The sequence below is a fragment of the Egretta garzetta genome, unplaced genomic scaffold (genome assembly GCF_000687185.1).
Source record: "Egretta garzetta isolate BGI_Z169 unplaced genomic scaffold, ASM68718v1 scaffold151, whole genome shotgun sequence".
Taxonomy (NCBI): domain Eukaryota; kingdom Metazoa; phylum Chordata; class Aves; order Pelecaniformes; family Ardeidae; genus Egretta; species Egretta garzetta.
In genome coordinates this window covers 2,231,327-2,243,500 of record NW_009258615.1, presented here as the reverse complement: position 1 = coordinate 2,243,500, position 12,174 = coordinate 2,231,327, and the positions used below count along the sequence as shown (strand labels likewise).

At 39.5% G+C, this 12,174-nt stretch overlaps 1 protein-coding gene across 3 annotated transcripts in view; it reads left to right on the top strand.

Moving 5' to 3' along the window:
- Positions 1–12,174, top strand: part of LDB2 (LIM domain binding 2) — a 223,100-nt gene that overhangs the window by 174,803 nt on the left and 36,123 nt on the right. For all 3 annotated transcript variants that reach the window (XM_009648029.2, XM_009648028.2, XM_035903479.1), the window contains exons 4-5: positions 266–388; positions 2,011–2,094. In XM_009648029.2, the coding sequence (XP_009646324.1) occupies positions 266–388; positions 2,011–2,094 (207 nt within the window). The remainder of the gene's footprint in view (positions 1–265; positions 389–2,010; positions 2,095–12,174) is intronic.

Below are 12,174 nucleotides of genomic sequence, written 5' to 3'. Positions count from 1 at the left end.
AATAAGATTTAGCACACACAATATTCTATGTTTGTGAAATGCTATAAAATCTATAGTATTATAAGTTACTGTCTCCATGGTACGGCCTATGAAGTCATTTTCCCACATTCGTTTTTTCTTCCCAAGAGAAAGAAAAACAATTAATCTAGCAGAGATGAACAATAGAATACTGCTCTCATATTTTTGAATGTTGTTTAATCGATGATACAATACCATTGAAAACAAAATTCCTGGGAATTTATTTCATGTGTTTTATGTATTCTAGGTATGCACAGAAGGACGTCTTATCTTGGAGTTTACTTTTGATGATCTTATGAGAATAAAAACATGGCACTTTACTATTAGACAGTACAGAGAATTAGTCCCACGCAGCATTCTAGCCATGCATGTAAGTAATCCTTTTTTCACTTGACCTAATGCAAAAAGACGAGATTAGGTTTATGAAGAACTCCAGCAAATTTCACACCCAAGGCAATTAACTATAAATATTTTGGTTTGCCTGCAAGTGCATCCATTTACAAGTTCTTTCATCACCCCCTTGTTTCTCAGTGCTCTATTGTTGCCACTGTTGCTATGTTTTCATTTTGTTTTAGCACATAGTTTTCCTTTTAATCCCATTTGGTGGTCTGTATGATTTGGGCCCATAATCTGTTCTTACTGATATCAACTACACTAAATTCAGTGAATTTTCATCATTGTAGGTACGAATTATATTTAGCCCTTAAATTAAGCAAACTGTTACCTTTGTATGAGACAGAAAATAAGTAATTACCATATATTTACTTAGAAACCGTTAGAATTTTAATCCAGTTCTTCTTTTTTCACCTTTCAAGACTTTTTTTTTTTTTGGTAACTGCATGAAAATGCACACAATGGAATATTAGAATATTAAATATTCTACAGTTTGAAGTCAAACTACTATAGAGTAAATCGTTGGGGAGAAATAAAGGACAGAGTCTTATTGCCACTTTCAGTTCTGCACTGTAGAATCGTTCAGATTTGTAGTGGTCCATATCAAAAAAATTAATTACAGGACTATGGTTTTATAGAGGGTAAGAACATAGGCCCAAATATGTGCCTGTATTTTGATATCAACTTACATATCCATATATAAAGATATATTCTTAGTGAGGGATTTTAAATAACTTAAACAGCTTGGACTTTTTTTGAAAATGCTGCTAGAGGCCTGAAGAAATTACCTTTGAAAATCTGCCCTACCATTTCTGTCTCAGAGTTATTTCAGAGATCTGATCTTCTGAAATCTTCAACAGTATCCCATTAAGGGACAACGAGGATGGCCATGAGCGACAACATGTGTTTAGGGGGCTGCAATTCAAAGAGAGTAGACCAGGTTAGGCAGCAACCAGCAGGTATTAATTTTAGTAATGAGATTGATCTCATTTTAAAGAGGAGGCTGGCCTCACAGGTAAAGCTCTGGCTAGGGTCAGAGGAGGACTGTGCTTGCATTTTTCCTGTTTAATTCTGGGAAAATAACAGACCAGAAGGGTTCTGCAGCCTATGCTTAATGCCACTTATGTGATCAGCTCTTCTGAAGGTGCCTTGATAAGTTCTCTTGCTTCAGTTTCTTATCCACAAAAAGAAAGCAATACTTTCTTTGTTCCTGCCTTTACCTGCTTAGTCTCCTGGGGCTCCCAGCCAACAAATGGAAGGCTCAAAGTATGCTGTGATCCCTCAGGAAGCTCTTTGGTGGGGCCCTGCCTGCTTGCACCCCGTGCATGGCCGGGCCTCCTAGGTCTGTCTCTTGAATGGTAAGGACAGAAAGAAGATATTGGAAAGCAATCTTTATTCTGCTCCAATTTCATGAAGTTTTGCATTTTCCTGTGAAAACAGAACTCCGTAGCTCATGACATAAATTTAGCATCAATGTGTATTTTTTCCATAGGAATGGCATCTCTCTTCAGAGAACCCCCCCTGCACTACACCAAGCACACAGAGAAAAATAAATAGACAAAAAGCAAAGTGAAAATTCTTTTTTCTTCTGTTGTTTAGGCACAAGACCCTCAGGTGCTGGAGCAGCTGTCCAAAAACATCACTCGAATGGGTCTGACAAACTTCACCCTCAACTACCTCAGGGTAAGCATAGTATAGCTGATGATTATTGTGAGCATTTTTTAAAAGTTACTGTTAGCTTTGAGTCAAGGTAATGAGAGCAGAGCCTGTGTCGGTCAGGTAAGAAATGGACCTTACTCTTAATGAGGATGAAGCAGAAACACAGAGACTGTAATAAAGATGTAGCTGCTAACAACACGCCATTAAAAAGGATAAGAATTTTATCATGGAGTTGAAGCAATGTGTAAGTAGCCAATGCTTTTAAAGGTCGGTCTTCTCAGTTTTGAATAATGGCTTTGTTTTTGTAAGCAAGAAGTTGCCTACCATTTTTCCTCTCTGCTTCACTGTTCCTGAGAAAATGGCAGCTCGTTCTTATTAAGAGCTGCCTGTCTTCTCCAGCTCTTCGACCTCCCCACCTCTCCCAGGCAGAGCTGAGGGAAAGCTCAGCTCCAGCCCCGTTTGCAGCGCTCCCTCAGAGCAGTCCTCACTTCACTTGCCTCTGGGAGCCTGAGCTCCCTCCTCAGCCTTGTGCTGAATTGAGTGTGGTTTTTATGATTAAATAATGCATTTGTTCCCATTGCTTTTTGACCCTTAAAATGCATTCAAAGTTTGGAAGTTTATTTTTATTTTTGAAAGTATTCCCTGGTGTGGGCTTACAATGCACACACTGAAATATGGGTTTGTAGAGTTCATATTTCAAGGTTAAAATTCAGATTTTTCTTATTTCTAGACATGCCATTAGTAGATAAAGTGAGGCAAATTACTCAATGATACACCAAGCTAACTTGGCCAAGAATATCTGATTTTATTCCTTTGAATTGTGTGGGTAATTATTCAAGATGCTTTTTTAAGATAACAAGAACACTAGAAAATGCAGTTATTTTCAGCCTAATGTAGAGCTGTACCTGATAGTCTATATTTTAGTTGCACTTTATTCAGGTCTATGATCTTTGTAACACCTTCCCTCTGGATGGACTCCTGCCCCCAGAGTGTTTTGAACTCTAAGGGGGACAGTGTGCAGACTGAGATGTGTGGTCGCTCGCTGCACCCCTACAGCATACAGCCAGCCTGTGGTTGTCCTTACTCTCCTAGTATGATAAGCCATTGCTGACTTGCTTTTGTGGTGTTCGCATAAAAGTTACTGTTCAAATTATAGTCTGAGTTATGCAGGGCAGGTCTCCTGTAGCATAACTGAAAGAAGAATATGGCATAAAACCTCAGACAAATAATACGTTGCATTAGAATTTTTCCATGTATAAATACAAGAATGATATGTGTACATTGTGCATATTGTATTCACACAGTTAGTTTAGTCTCTGGCTTGGTACAGAGTGACCATTGTGTGTCACCAGCATCCCTATAGCCACGTTGTCGTTGTCTCATGGTGCACGCTGTCGTTGCCTCATGGTGAGGCATCCTAGAGCACATTGTCCAGAAATCCCCTCTGGGGATTCCTTCTCAGTCACGCCAAGTTTTGCATTACACCCTTGTGGCAAACTGGGCAGAGAGCAGCTGGCTTAGGTAGGCTCTTTCCATCTTTTCTTTCTGAATTTTCCAGTGGCACAAGGCATTGCCCTTCATTTGAGGTCTTAACCCCCTCAGCATGACTGGACGCATTGGCAAGCACTCGGGCTGGCCCACACCAGCCACAGTGCTCAGTACCCATCTTCTGCGTGGCTTGGTGGAGGGCTGTGCTGAATTTGCAGTGTGCTCTCTATCGCCGGCCCTTTCCAGGTCCTTTGTGGCATATTCTGTAGCGGCTGACTGTGACAATGCAAATGAGAAAGGCAGGGTCCCTGTTAGGACGCAGCTGGCATCAGGCACCCATGCTGCTCCCCCCGTCAGCATCAAAAAAAAAAAAAGAAAGAAAGGAAGGGGGGAGGGAGAAAAAAATCCTCAGAAAAAGAAAACTGGGATCAAGATAAGCACTAGGGAGATGAGCAGTGAAGTGGAAGGGGATGAAAAGATGAAGTCTTACTTTTTTTCTTCTTCCAGACTAGTTTTGTTAGCTTAACAGACAACATTAGGTCTCTGGGTGCAAAGCTTCCTCTGGCTCCCGCTGTGGTGATTCCAAAAGGAAATCTTTTTTCCCCAAGCCAGTCTTTGCGTCTCTCTCTTGTGGTGAGGAATTGATCATTCTGCTCTTTTTTCAGATGTTCAGCTCATCATGGGAGCTCGTATTAGATGATATATTTCCATTTTGATTTACTTCTTTCCCAATTACTTTCTTCAGTTAATTTTAACACGAAAATCTTTTCTGAACTTGGGATTGTAAAATCACGCACAAAAAAAGATTGTGGTAAATGCGCTTACGTTTAAGGTGGTTTGTTCTGTGGCGTGGTTTTTTTTTTTTTTATGTCAGCATTTTATGATATTTTATTCAGTCATCCCGGTGTTTAGTAATTAGCGCTGTTACATGGTTTTGAATAAGGATTTGAAGCTAAGCATAAAAATGATTTTCATTTTTTTTTCTGCTGCACACAGCAAAGGCTTGTGATACTCATAAGCGAAAACTTCACTGATGGGCAGAATTAATCATTTTTATTCTCCAACGTGCACACAGCAGCAAGCTGTGCCGCAGCCTCTTTAAAGGCAGAATTTAAACCTGGATTTCAGATGGTTGTGATATAAAGGTACAGCCTGGATTTTTTGCACTCTAGACATCACAGAATGCTAAATCATTGCTAGTTGGGATAATTGCAGTTGCTGGCGTGTAAACCTCCGTTCCAGAGTGCCACATGCCTGTAGAGCCCCAGCTTTGGATGCGTGCCCTGGTTTGTCTTCATTCACTCCGAGTAAAGCTGTCCAGCATAGAAGAACATTGATTTTGTAAATCATATTTAATACAAATTTAAAATATATCTTCTTGGAACCTGAAATGAAATGTTTTGTCCTGTGTCATTTGCCAAATGCTCTTTCTCCCTGTTTTCTCTGGCTCTGTATAAAACCATAGGCTTCCTCTCTTTCTGGTTACTAGTTTGTTTTGTTCCAGTATAATTGATTACCTCATCAATGGGGTCAGCATACTTTGCTGTAGCTGCTGACTAGGAGTTGAATAGGCTGTCTCAGAAATAATGAGCAAAAGCTTGTAGGTTTTAAATTAATATCAAGCTTTTTAAAATGTAATTTCTCATCAAGTCATCAAGTAGTAGATATTACAAACTATCAGATAATAAGGCCAAGACCTATATCCTAGTCTCAGTCAGTACAAGTTCAGGAACAAACAGGAATCCTGTACGGAGCTTGAAGATGGAAGTAACACTTAGAACGGTTTCCACCAAGCTACAATAACTTAGTCTCTGCACATTACCTTCTTATTTTTTTCTATGTAATTTTCTAGTTGCTTAGCTATTTTATTTAGATCTTCCATGCGTAAATGATTTGAATGTACTCTAAAAACAGTAGCTTTATACCAGCAGCACTATTCACAATTTTAAGCTCAAATGTTTCTTGCTGCCTTCTATAAAATGATTTATTCTCTCAAAATTTTCAACATTATAAAAAAGCCAGCCCCTGCTGTCAGTTAGGCAGGACTACCTGGCCTGAGCCTTGAAATATAGTTGTATCTTGCCCAGCAGGCTTTCAAAATTTGCCTCTGCTTTCTTGCACCAGTTGGGTTGGAGCAATTGCTTAGTGCCCTTCCCCAGGTGTAGCTATTGCACCCTCCCCATGCTGTGGGTCTGCTCTGGTAGCCAGTTTATTGGTGTTAAGGGGGCCAAATCTTCATCTGCCCTTTGCAAAGTAAGAGTTAGCGTGGCAGAGCCTTCCCGCTCTGCCTTGGGAGAGGTATCTAGGCAGGGGAATGCATACTCCCATTTCCCTTTACAACCTGTGTGGTTATATTAACCAAGGCTTATCTGAGCTATAAATTATCCAGTTTGTTTGTTGTCTGTATAAACCAATAATGAAGTGTTACTATTGCACATAGGACAGTATTTTCTGAATCCCCACTTTCACTAATTTAGTTCCTCACTAGACACTGTTGGATTTCTTCTGCATTATTTAATGGGATGCAATTTTCTAAAAGCAGTACTTACATTGCAATCAAAAGCCATTTAGAGGAGGTGTACCCATTGTGTATGCAAAATTTTCTTTCGCACATGCAAAATAGACACGCATGCAACAGCTACCTTTAATGTGCAGGGAAATTTGCATCTCTAAATACGGTTTTATGCATGGAAAGGATATGAACACAAATCATTTGGGAGTTAGTTTGCTCCTAACATGTAACAGTTTGTGGCAGCTACCTGGTCAATATTTTACAGCTGTTTGTGTACCTTCAGTGAAGAAGAAGAAAGATTACATGGAAGCGTGTTAAGGATGCAAAGTCAGGTACTCAGGGAAGAGAAATGCTAAATTTAGTCACCCATGCAACATGAATTCGTTTCCCTTTGTGTGTTACATTATGTCATCAAGTTCTAACTACATCATCACGCGTTGCATGTCCCACAGCCTCTCCAATGCGTGCAGTGTGCGAGATGAGATAACTGGTGCTCACTCAGCCAGTGCTCCGGTGCTACCCATTTCCTTGCAGGCTTTTCTGCAGTGTCATTCTAGTACCTCAGCTGCAGATGTTAATGGCTGCGTAGCACCTACCAGCTGAAGTGGCGTTGTCATTCCCGGTGCACACATGTGGCATTGAGGCACATGGAAGAGCACCGGGGCACTCGGAGGGGTCAGCTAAGGGGAGGTGGCCATTCTGAGAAAGCAAGGACCTGATTTTGCTGAGCACTTGCAATTTCATCTCATCGCATACACTAATAACAAAACTATTGCTGTTGGATGCAGCTAGCGATATAGTTAAAAAAGGTGCTTCTGGGAACACACTAGTGAAAATGCTTGTCCCATGGCTTAGTACCAGAGTAGAGCTCGGGGGTAGGGGCAGTTTATTGAAGCAGCATTGGGTTGCTCTAAGCTCATCCTTTCTTGTTCTGCAGTTCCCTGCTTCATGCTTCTGCCATGTTCCCATGTCTTCAGTAGATACAAATGAAGTCCTACACACAGCAACTTCATTTACTTTGTGCTGTGCACTGAATGGGGAGTGTTATGGAAACAGAGCATGTGATCATGTAACCAGATGCTGTATCCTAATGGATATGGATAAGAAGTTCTGTTAAGGGTTCACAAGCACTCAAACAAGGGGGGTTGGATCATTTAATCATTCTGGAGCTTTTCCTATGAAATCTGTCAAAATTTTAAAGAATCCTCAGAACTGGAGGTGCTGGAAGCAGACAGAACGTTTTGTAGACTTTATTCCTATAAATGATGGAATTTTTCAACCTAAACCAATTCAGCTTGGGGCAGCTTTCCCCAGGAAAAAGCAGTTGAAATCATAGGGTTCTCACAGAGGGATTCAGATGACTGTAGCTGGCTATCTGTAATCTATCTGTGCCAGCTATAATTAGCTGATTCTGCCAAGGTTTTCTGGTAATGTAATTTCTTAGCATTTATTTTAGTAATGATCACAGTGGCTTCTGTTCCTTTCTTTTATGCATCTAATGCTTTATAGGCAGTGTTATATGTTACTTTCAGAATAATAAATGAGAAGAAATATATTCTTTGCAACAGCTCATACAGTCAAATGTTAGCTTTTCATTTTTTTAATAAAGACACAATATTACAGAACAGTTATATCAAGAGTTACTCCATCATAAGCAGAAAAGATCAGAGAAAACAACAAAGGAACATTTTTAAAAAAGAAGTGGTCAGGGTGGAGTGGGTGGGACAAGGGAGGAGGGATGGGAGAGTTGCAGAAGATAGGACAGGTAGAGAATGGAGCACTAACTTAGAAATGTTCTGAAGAGAAGATGGAATCTGAAGTAGTCTCTGGGTAGGACATGGGATGGAAAGATAACATTAATATTGTTAACAATAACAGTGGTGTGCTTTTTGTCCCTTGATATCTAAGCATTTTATTAAAACAAATGAAGTGTTTTATAGATGGGAAAATTATGACACATGAGAAACAAAAAAAAAAAGATGGAGCAAATGCAATAGCATTTTAGAAAATCTGGTAGAAATTTTAAACTGGACTTTGTAAAGTCCAGTGAGCTGGTTTAGTAGTGACCACTTCTACTCAGAAACAAATTTTAGTGTCTGTGGAGAGCAGGAATTTCAGAAGTCAGTGAAAAATGGGAATTGGGAACAGAGTGCAAGTGATTAGAGAACAAATTGGGATTTTAGCAGAAATGGCAAATTTTACCGGTATTATAGAGATGGTAATGGCCAGTCTTCACATAAAGGGCACTACCAGGCTCATGAGTGTCAGCTAAGAAGAAAGATGTATTGTGTATGAACACAAGCCAGCTACTGTGCCCACTGGACATACAGACCATATGACCTTTGAAATAAAATTAAGGTCTGGACTAATGAGAATGGAAGGATAATAATCAGCGATGTGAGTCCTTGAAGCATCCATGAGTAAGAAATCCGAATGAAGTTAGGTTGGAGCAGTTTAAAAATAAAGAAGTCAGAAGGGTAAAAGGGAGCAAAAGAGAGACAAAGACAAAGTACTAGCCATATAAAAACAAGCTACAAGATCTGAACTAATAATGTTATTTCAGAGAAAAAAAAGATGAAGGAAAAAGTCCAAGAAAACAGCCACAGGCTCTCTTTTTAGAAGACCAAATTAAAGCTTGGACTAGGATGCAGTGCAGTCATAAATAATAATAACTATTAATTAAGTTTAGGAATGAGAGCTGCAGAGGTACGATTTGTATGAAGACCTGAAAACGCCAAAACCAGCTTCTTGTTCAAAGCGATGAAAACAGCAAAAGTTTTAATTAGTTGTTTAATATTGAATATCCACGGGTGTTTGGTGCAAATTGTTATGCAGGGAGGGGTGGGTGCTCAGAAGAGGTCAAGAAATAGGCTTTAATGCAAGCTGGTGGTTCAAATCTTTGTTCCTGGAAGCAGCTATTTTAGAACCTGAAGTATTCATTGTGGAGAGCTTACGGCAGCCTTGTGGTCTGCTCTTGATTTGGAAAGTGAATCTTATACCCCTTCCCCCTCATGTTTTTAATCTTCAGAAAGATTATTTCATGAGTCTGTTTATTGTGATATCGCAAGCAACTAGGTCATGTAATCTTTTTTAATAACTTTCTAGATGTAGTTAACTTTACTGTTTAGCATTCTTGTCCCTTCCCTGTCCTCTGCCGCTCTTTCCTTAGGTAAAATGGCATTACTGATTACCCGTCTCTGCTGGAGAGATCTTGTTTGATGCATCTCAAGATCAAATTTGGCTTTTCCATGCCTACATATGTTGGCGGTTTGCTTTGGGCTCTTGAGTTTGATCCTATTTCTAGGATGTTCCTGAAAAGCTCTCATCTTTCTTGTGTGATGTTCTGATCCTTGCCTGCATGGACGATGCCTCCTCACTTTGTCATTCAGTCTGTCTGTGTACTCCCACATTTTCTGCTATAATGTCACCATTTTGTGTTCACAACAGAAACCCTAAAACCCAAAACCCGACTCTAAATGGTAAAATAGAGTGAGCATTTAAAAAGTGAATAATAGTCCTGGGTTTCTGTGGGTTTGAGAGACTGGCACACATAAAGCTAAATTTGTCTTCCAGTCACCTCCCTTGTCCTGGTACAAGCACTGTCAGAGCTGGGTCAGGAGACTGATTTGGTGAAAAAACTAATCTAGTTCTTTCCACCCAAATGTTGACCATCCTCAGTGGTGCTACTTGTGCTGGGCAGGGAAGAGAGCAGTAGTATGGATTCATATCAGCTGGCATCTGTCTTGAAGTTGGACCTCATCTCCAAATTTGCCAGCACTGAAAGGAGAAGACAAGAAAGTGATCGGGAATCCTACAGATCCTAGGCTGTAAATTTCCCTTTTTTACTTCTGGATCTGAGAACATTATAGCGGTTGTGTCTGACCTATTATGGCCTCATGCTGCTATAAATGTATTTGGTAGAGTGACTACTGACTTCCAGCGGTACAATTCAGAGCAGACTCTTGCTCATGCCAGATTACCATAATTTACAAAACTTGAATTGAAAAAAAAAAATAAGCAGAAAGAGAAAAGGTTGATTTATTGCACTAGTTCTAAGCGAAAACCAAAATTCTATGTATATATGTGTACATATGGATATAAACAGAACACAGGTTTTCGTAGGTTCCCTATGAACCACACTTCTTGTAGTTTACTGATTAATTGCAAATATTTTCTGTTCGTATTAACTTATTAGAAAACTTTGGTAAACTTTTTCACTGCTGTATGTGCACATATATGAATATTAGTGTCCATCTGGTGGTCATTAATGAGCAAATCTGTGCATTGCTTTTGATTTGCAAGCATACCTTCTACCCATGTTAAAGGAAATATCAACAGGTGTATCAAATTAATGAACAGAGGCCCATGATTTCATGTTTACCTTACCTAAGGTAGACCCATAGGATGTAACGGGGAGAACCTACAGGCAGTGCCGATGAGCAGAGGTGCTGAACCAGAGCTGTACAGATGAGTACGTGAGCCTTGTGAGCGGAGTGGAGGCAGAAGACGTTATCAAAATGATAACACAGGTTCCCATCTGAATTGTGTCATTTCTGGCACTGCGTTCTGCATGACTAGAAAACTGTGCTATGTTGAATATTCCTTCCTACCCCAAATTGCTTCCTTAATCCTGTGCCTTGTTACCTTTTCCAGTCGGTGTTGCTGCCTCACCGTTAATAAGGTAGTTTGTTAATCAAAGATCCAGTTCAACATCTATTAAAGTCAATGGGTATATCTCCTTTGATCCAAATGTCATCTCATAGTTTTTCATTTATTCAGAGGTCTTTTATACCCATAAAATCCAATTTATTGAAATTAATTTCTCCATTCCCTTGGGCAATTTTAGCCATGAAAATGCCATGCTTCATGAACAACAACAACAACAACTGGTTATTTTTATTGCTTGTTTTTTTGTTGTTTTGTTTTGGAGCTTTGTGACAAAAGAAAATTAACTTGATTTAGCCACAGATTATAGTTCTTAGGTGGGCCCAAAGGAACAAATATCAACTTGGGGATCTGATCTGAAGAAAAGGTTTAGGAATAGAAAGGAATGAAGGAATACAAAAGAATACTGCTTTGATAGCAAGACAGAGAATTCTCTCATTTTATTAATCATTCAGGCAAAACTTAGAGCTGTTTTAATTAAAGGACTGTGCACTATTTCTACCCAAGATAAGATGATTTTACTAAGGTAAGGGTGAAGCACATGAAAAAAAGCCCACAGCCGTATTCCCTAGCCTAGATTTCATAGCACCTCATTTATAAAGCAGGATTGGACCCAGCTATGCTGAATGAAAACCCCCAAGGAAGACACAAGCACTGTCTAAACAAAATGGTGTTGGTGATTAGGCAGAGATCACAGTACTCTCCCGAGCAGACCTTGTCTCACTCTGGTGCTTCACTGCACCAGCTTCACCGGGAGCATCAGCACTCTGTGTAGCACAGAGTAATGTAGACCCCAAGCCTACAAGAAGGCAGAGGTTTCTTTCTAGAGACTTTCCAATCAAAGTGATGAAATATAAAATGAAATAATCTTCTGATATTGATATGCAAAGGAAGGAAGTAAAGTTTCAATCCTCTGAACTACACCAGACCTTTCCACTGACTAACTTTTGACAAGATGTATGAGAGCTATGGTGCCATTTGAAATACTGGTGTCTATTTAATAGCGAGTCTCTGTCTTTTATAACTCTCCCAATATCGTGGTGGTATTCCAGTGTATCCTTGGATGCCTTACTGATTTTCTTTCCCAGTGTGTGAGATGAAATGTTCAGCCATACAAAGAAGAGAATATCATATATTCTATTGCTAAGTGCCCTTGAACAATGTAATTTTTAAAATGAATTAATTTTATGAAAATAATTGCAGTAGGAAACAGAACATGAAATACAGCTTGCTCATTATGATAGCTAACAGTGTAAGGAGAATGAAAAATGATTCAGAACAAAATGTATACTCTTGGAGTCTTTCAATGTTATCACCAAAATCTTATTCATGACACTTTTTGTTTCTTTTGTGCACCTTCTTGGTGGCTAATTGTATCTTGAAAACCATCTGGTCTCTTTATTTCTCAGCTTCTTCAAATTCTTTCTCGTTTAGTATAA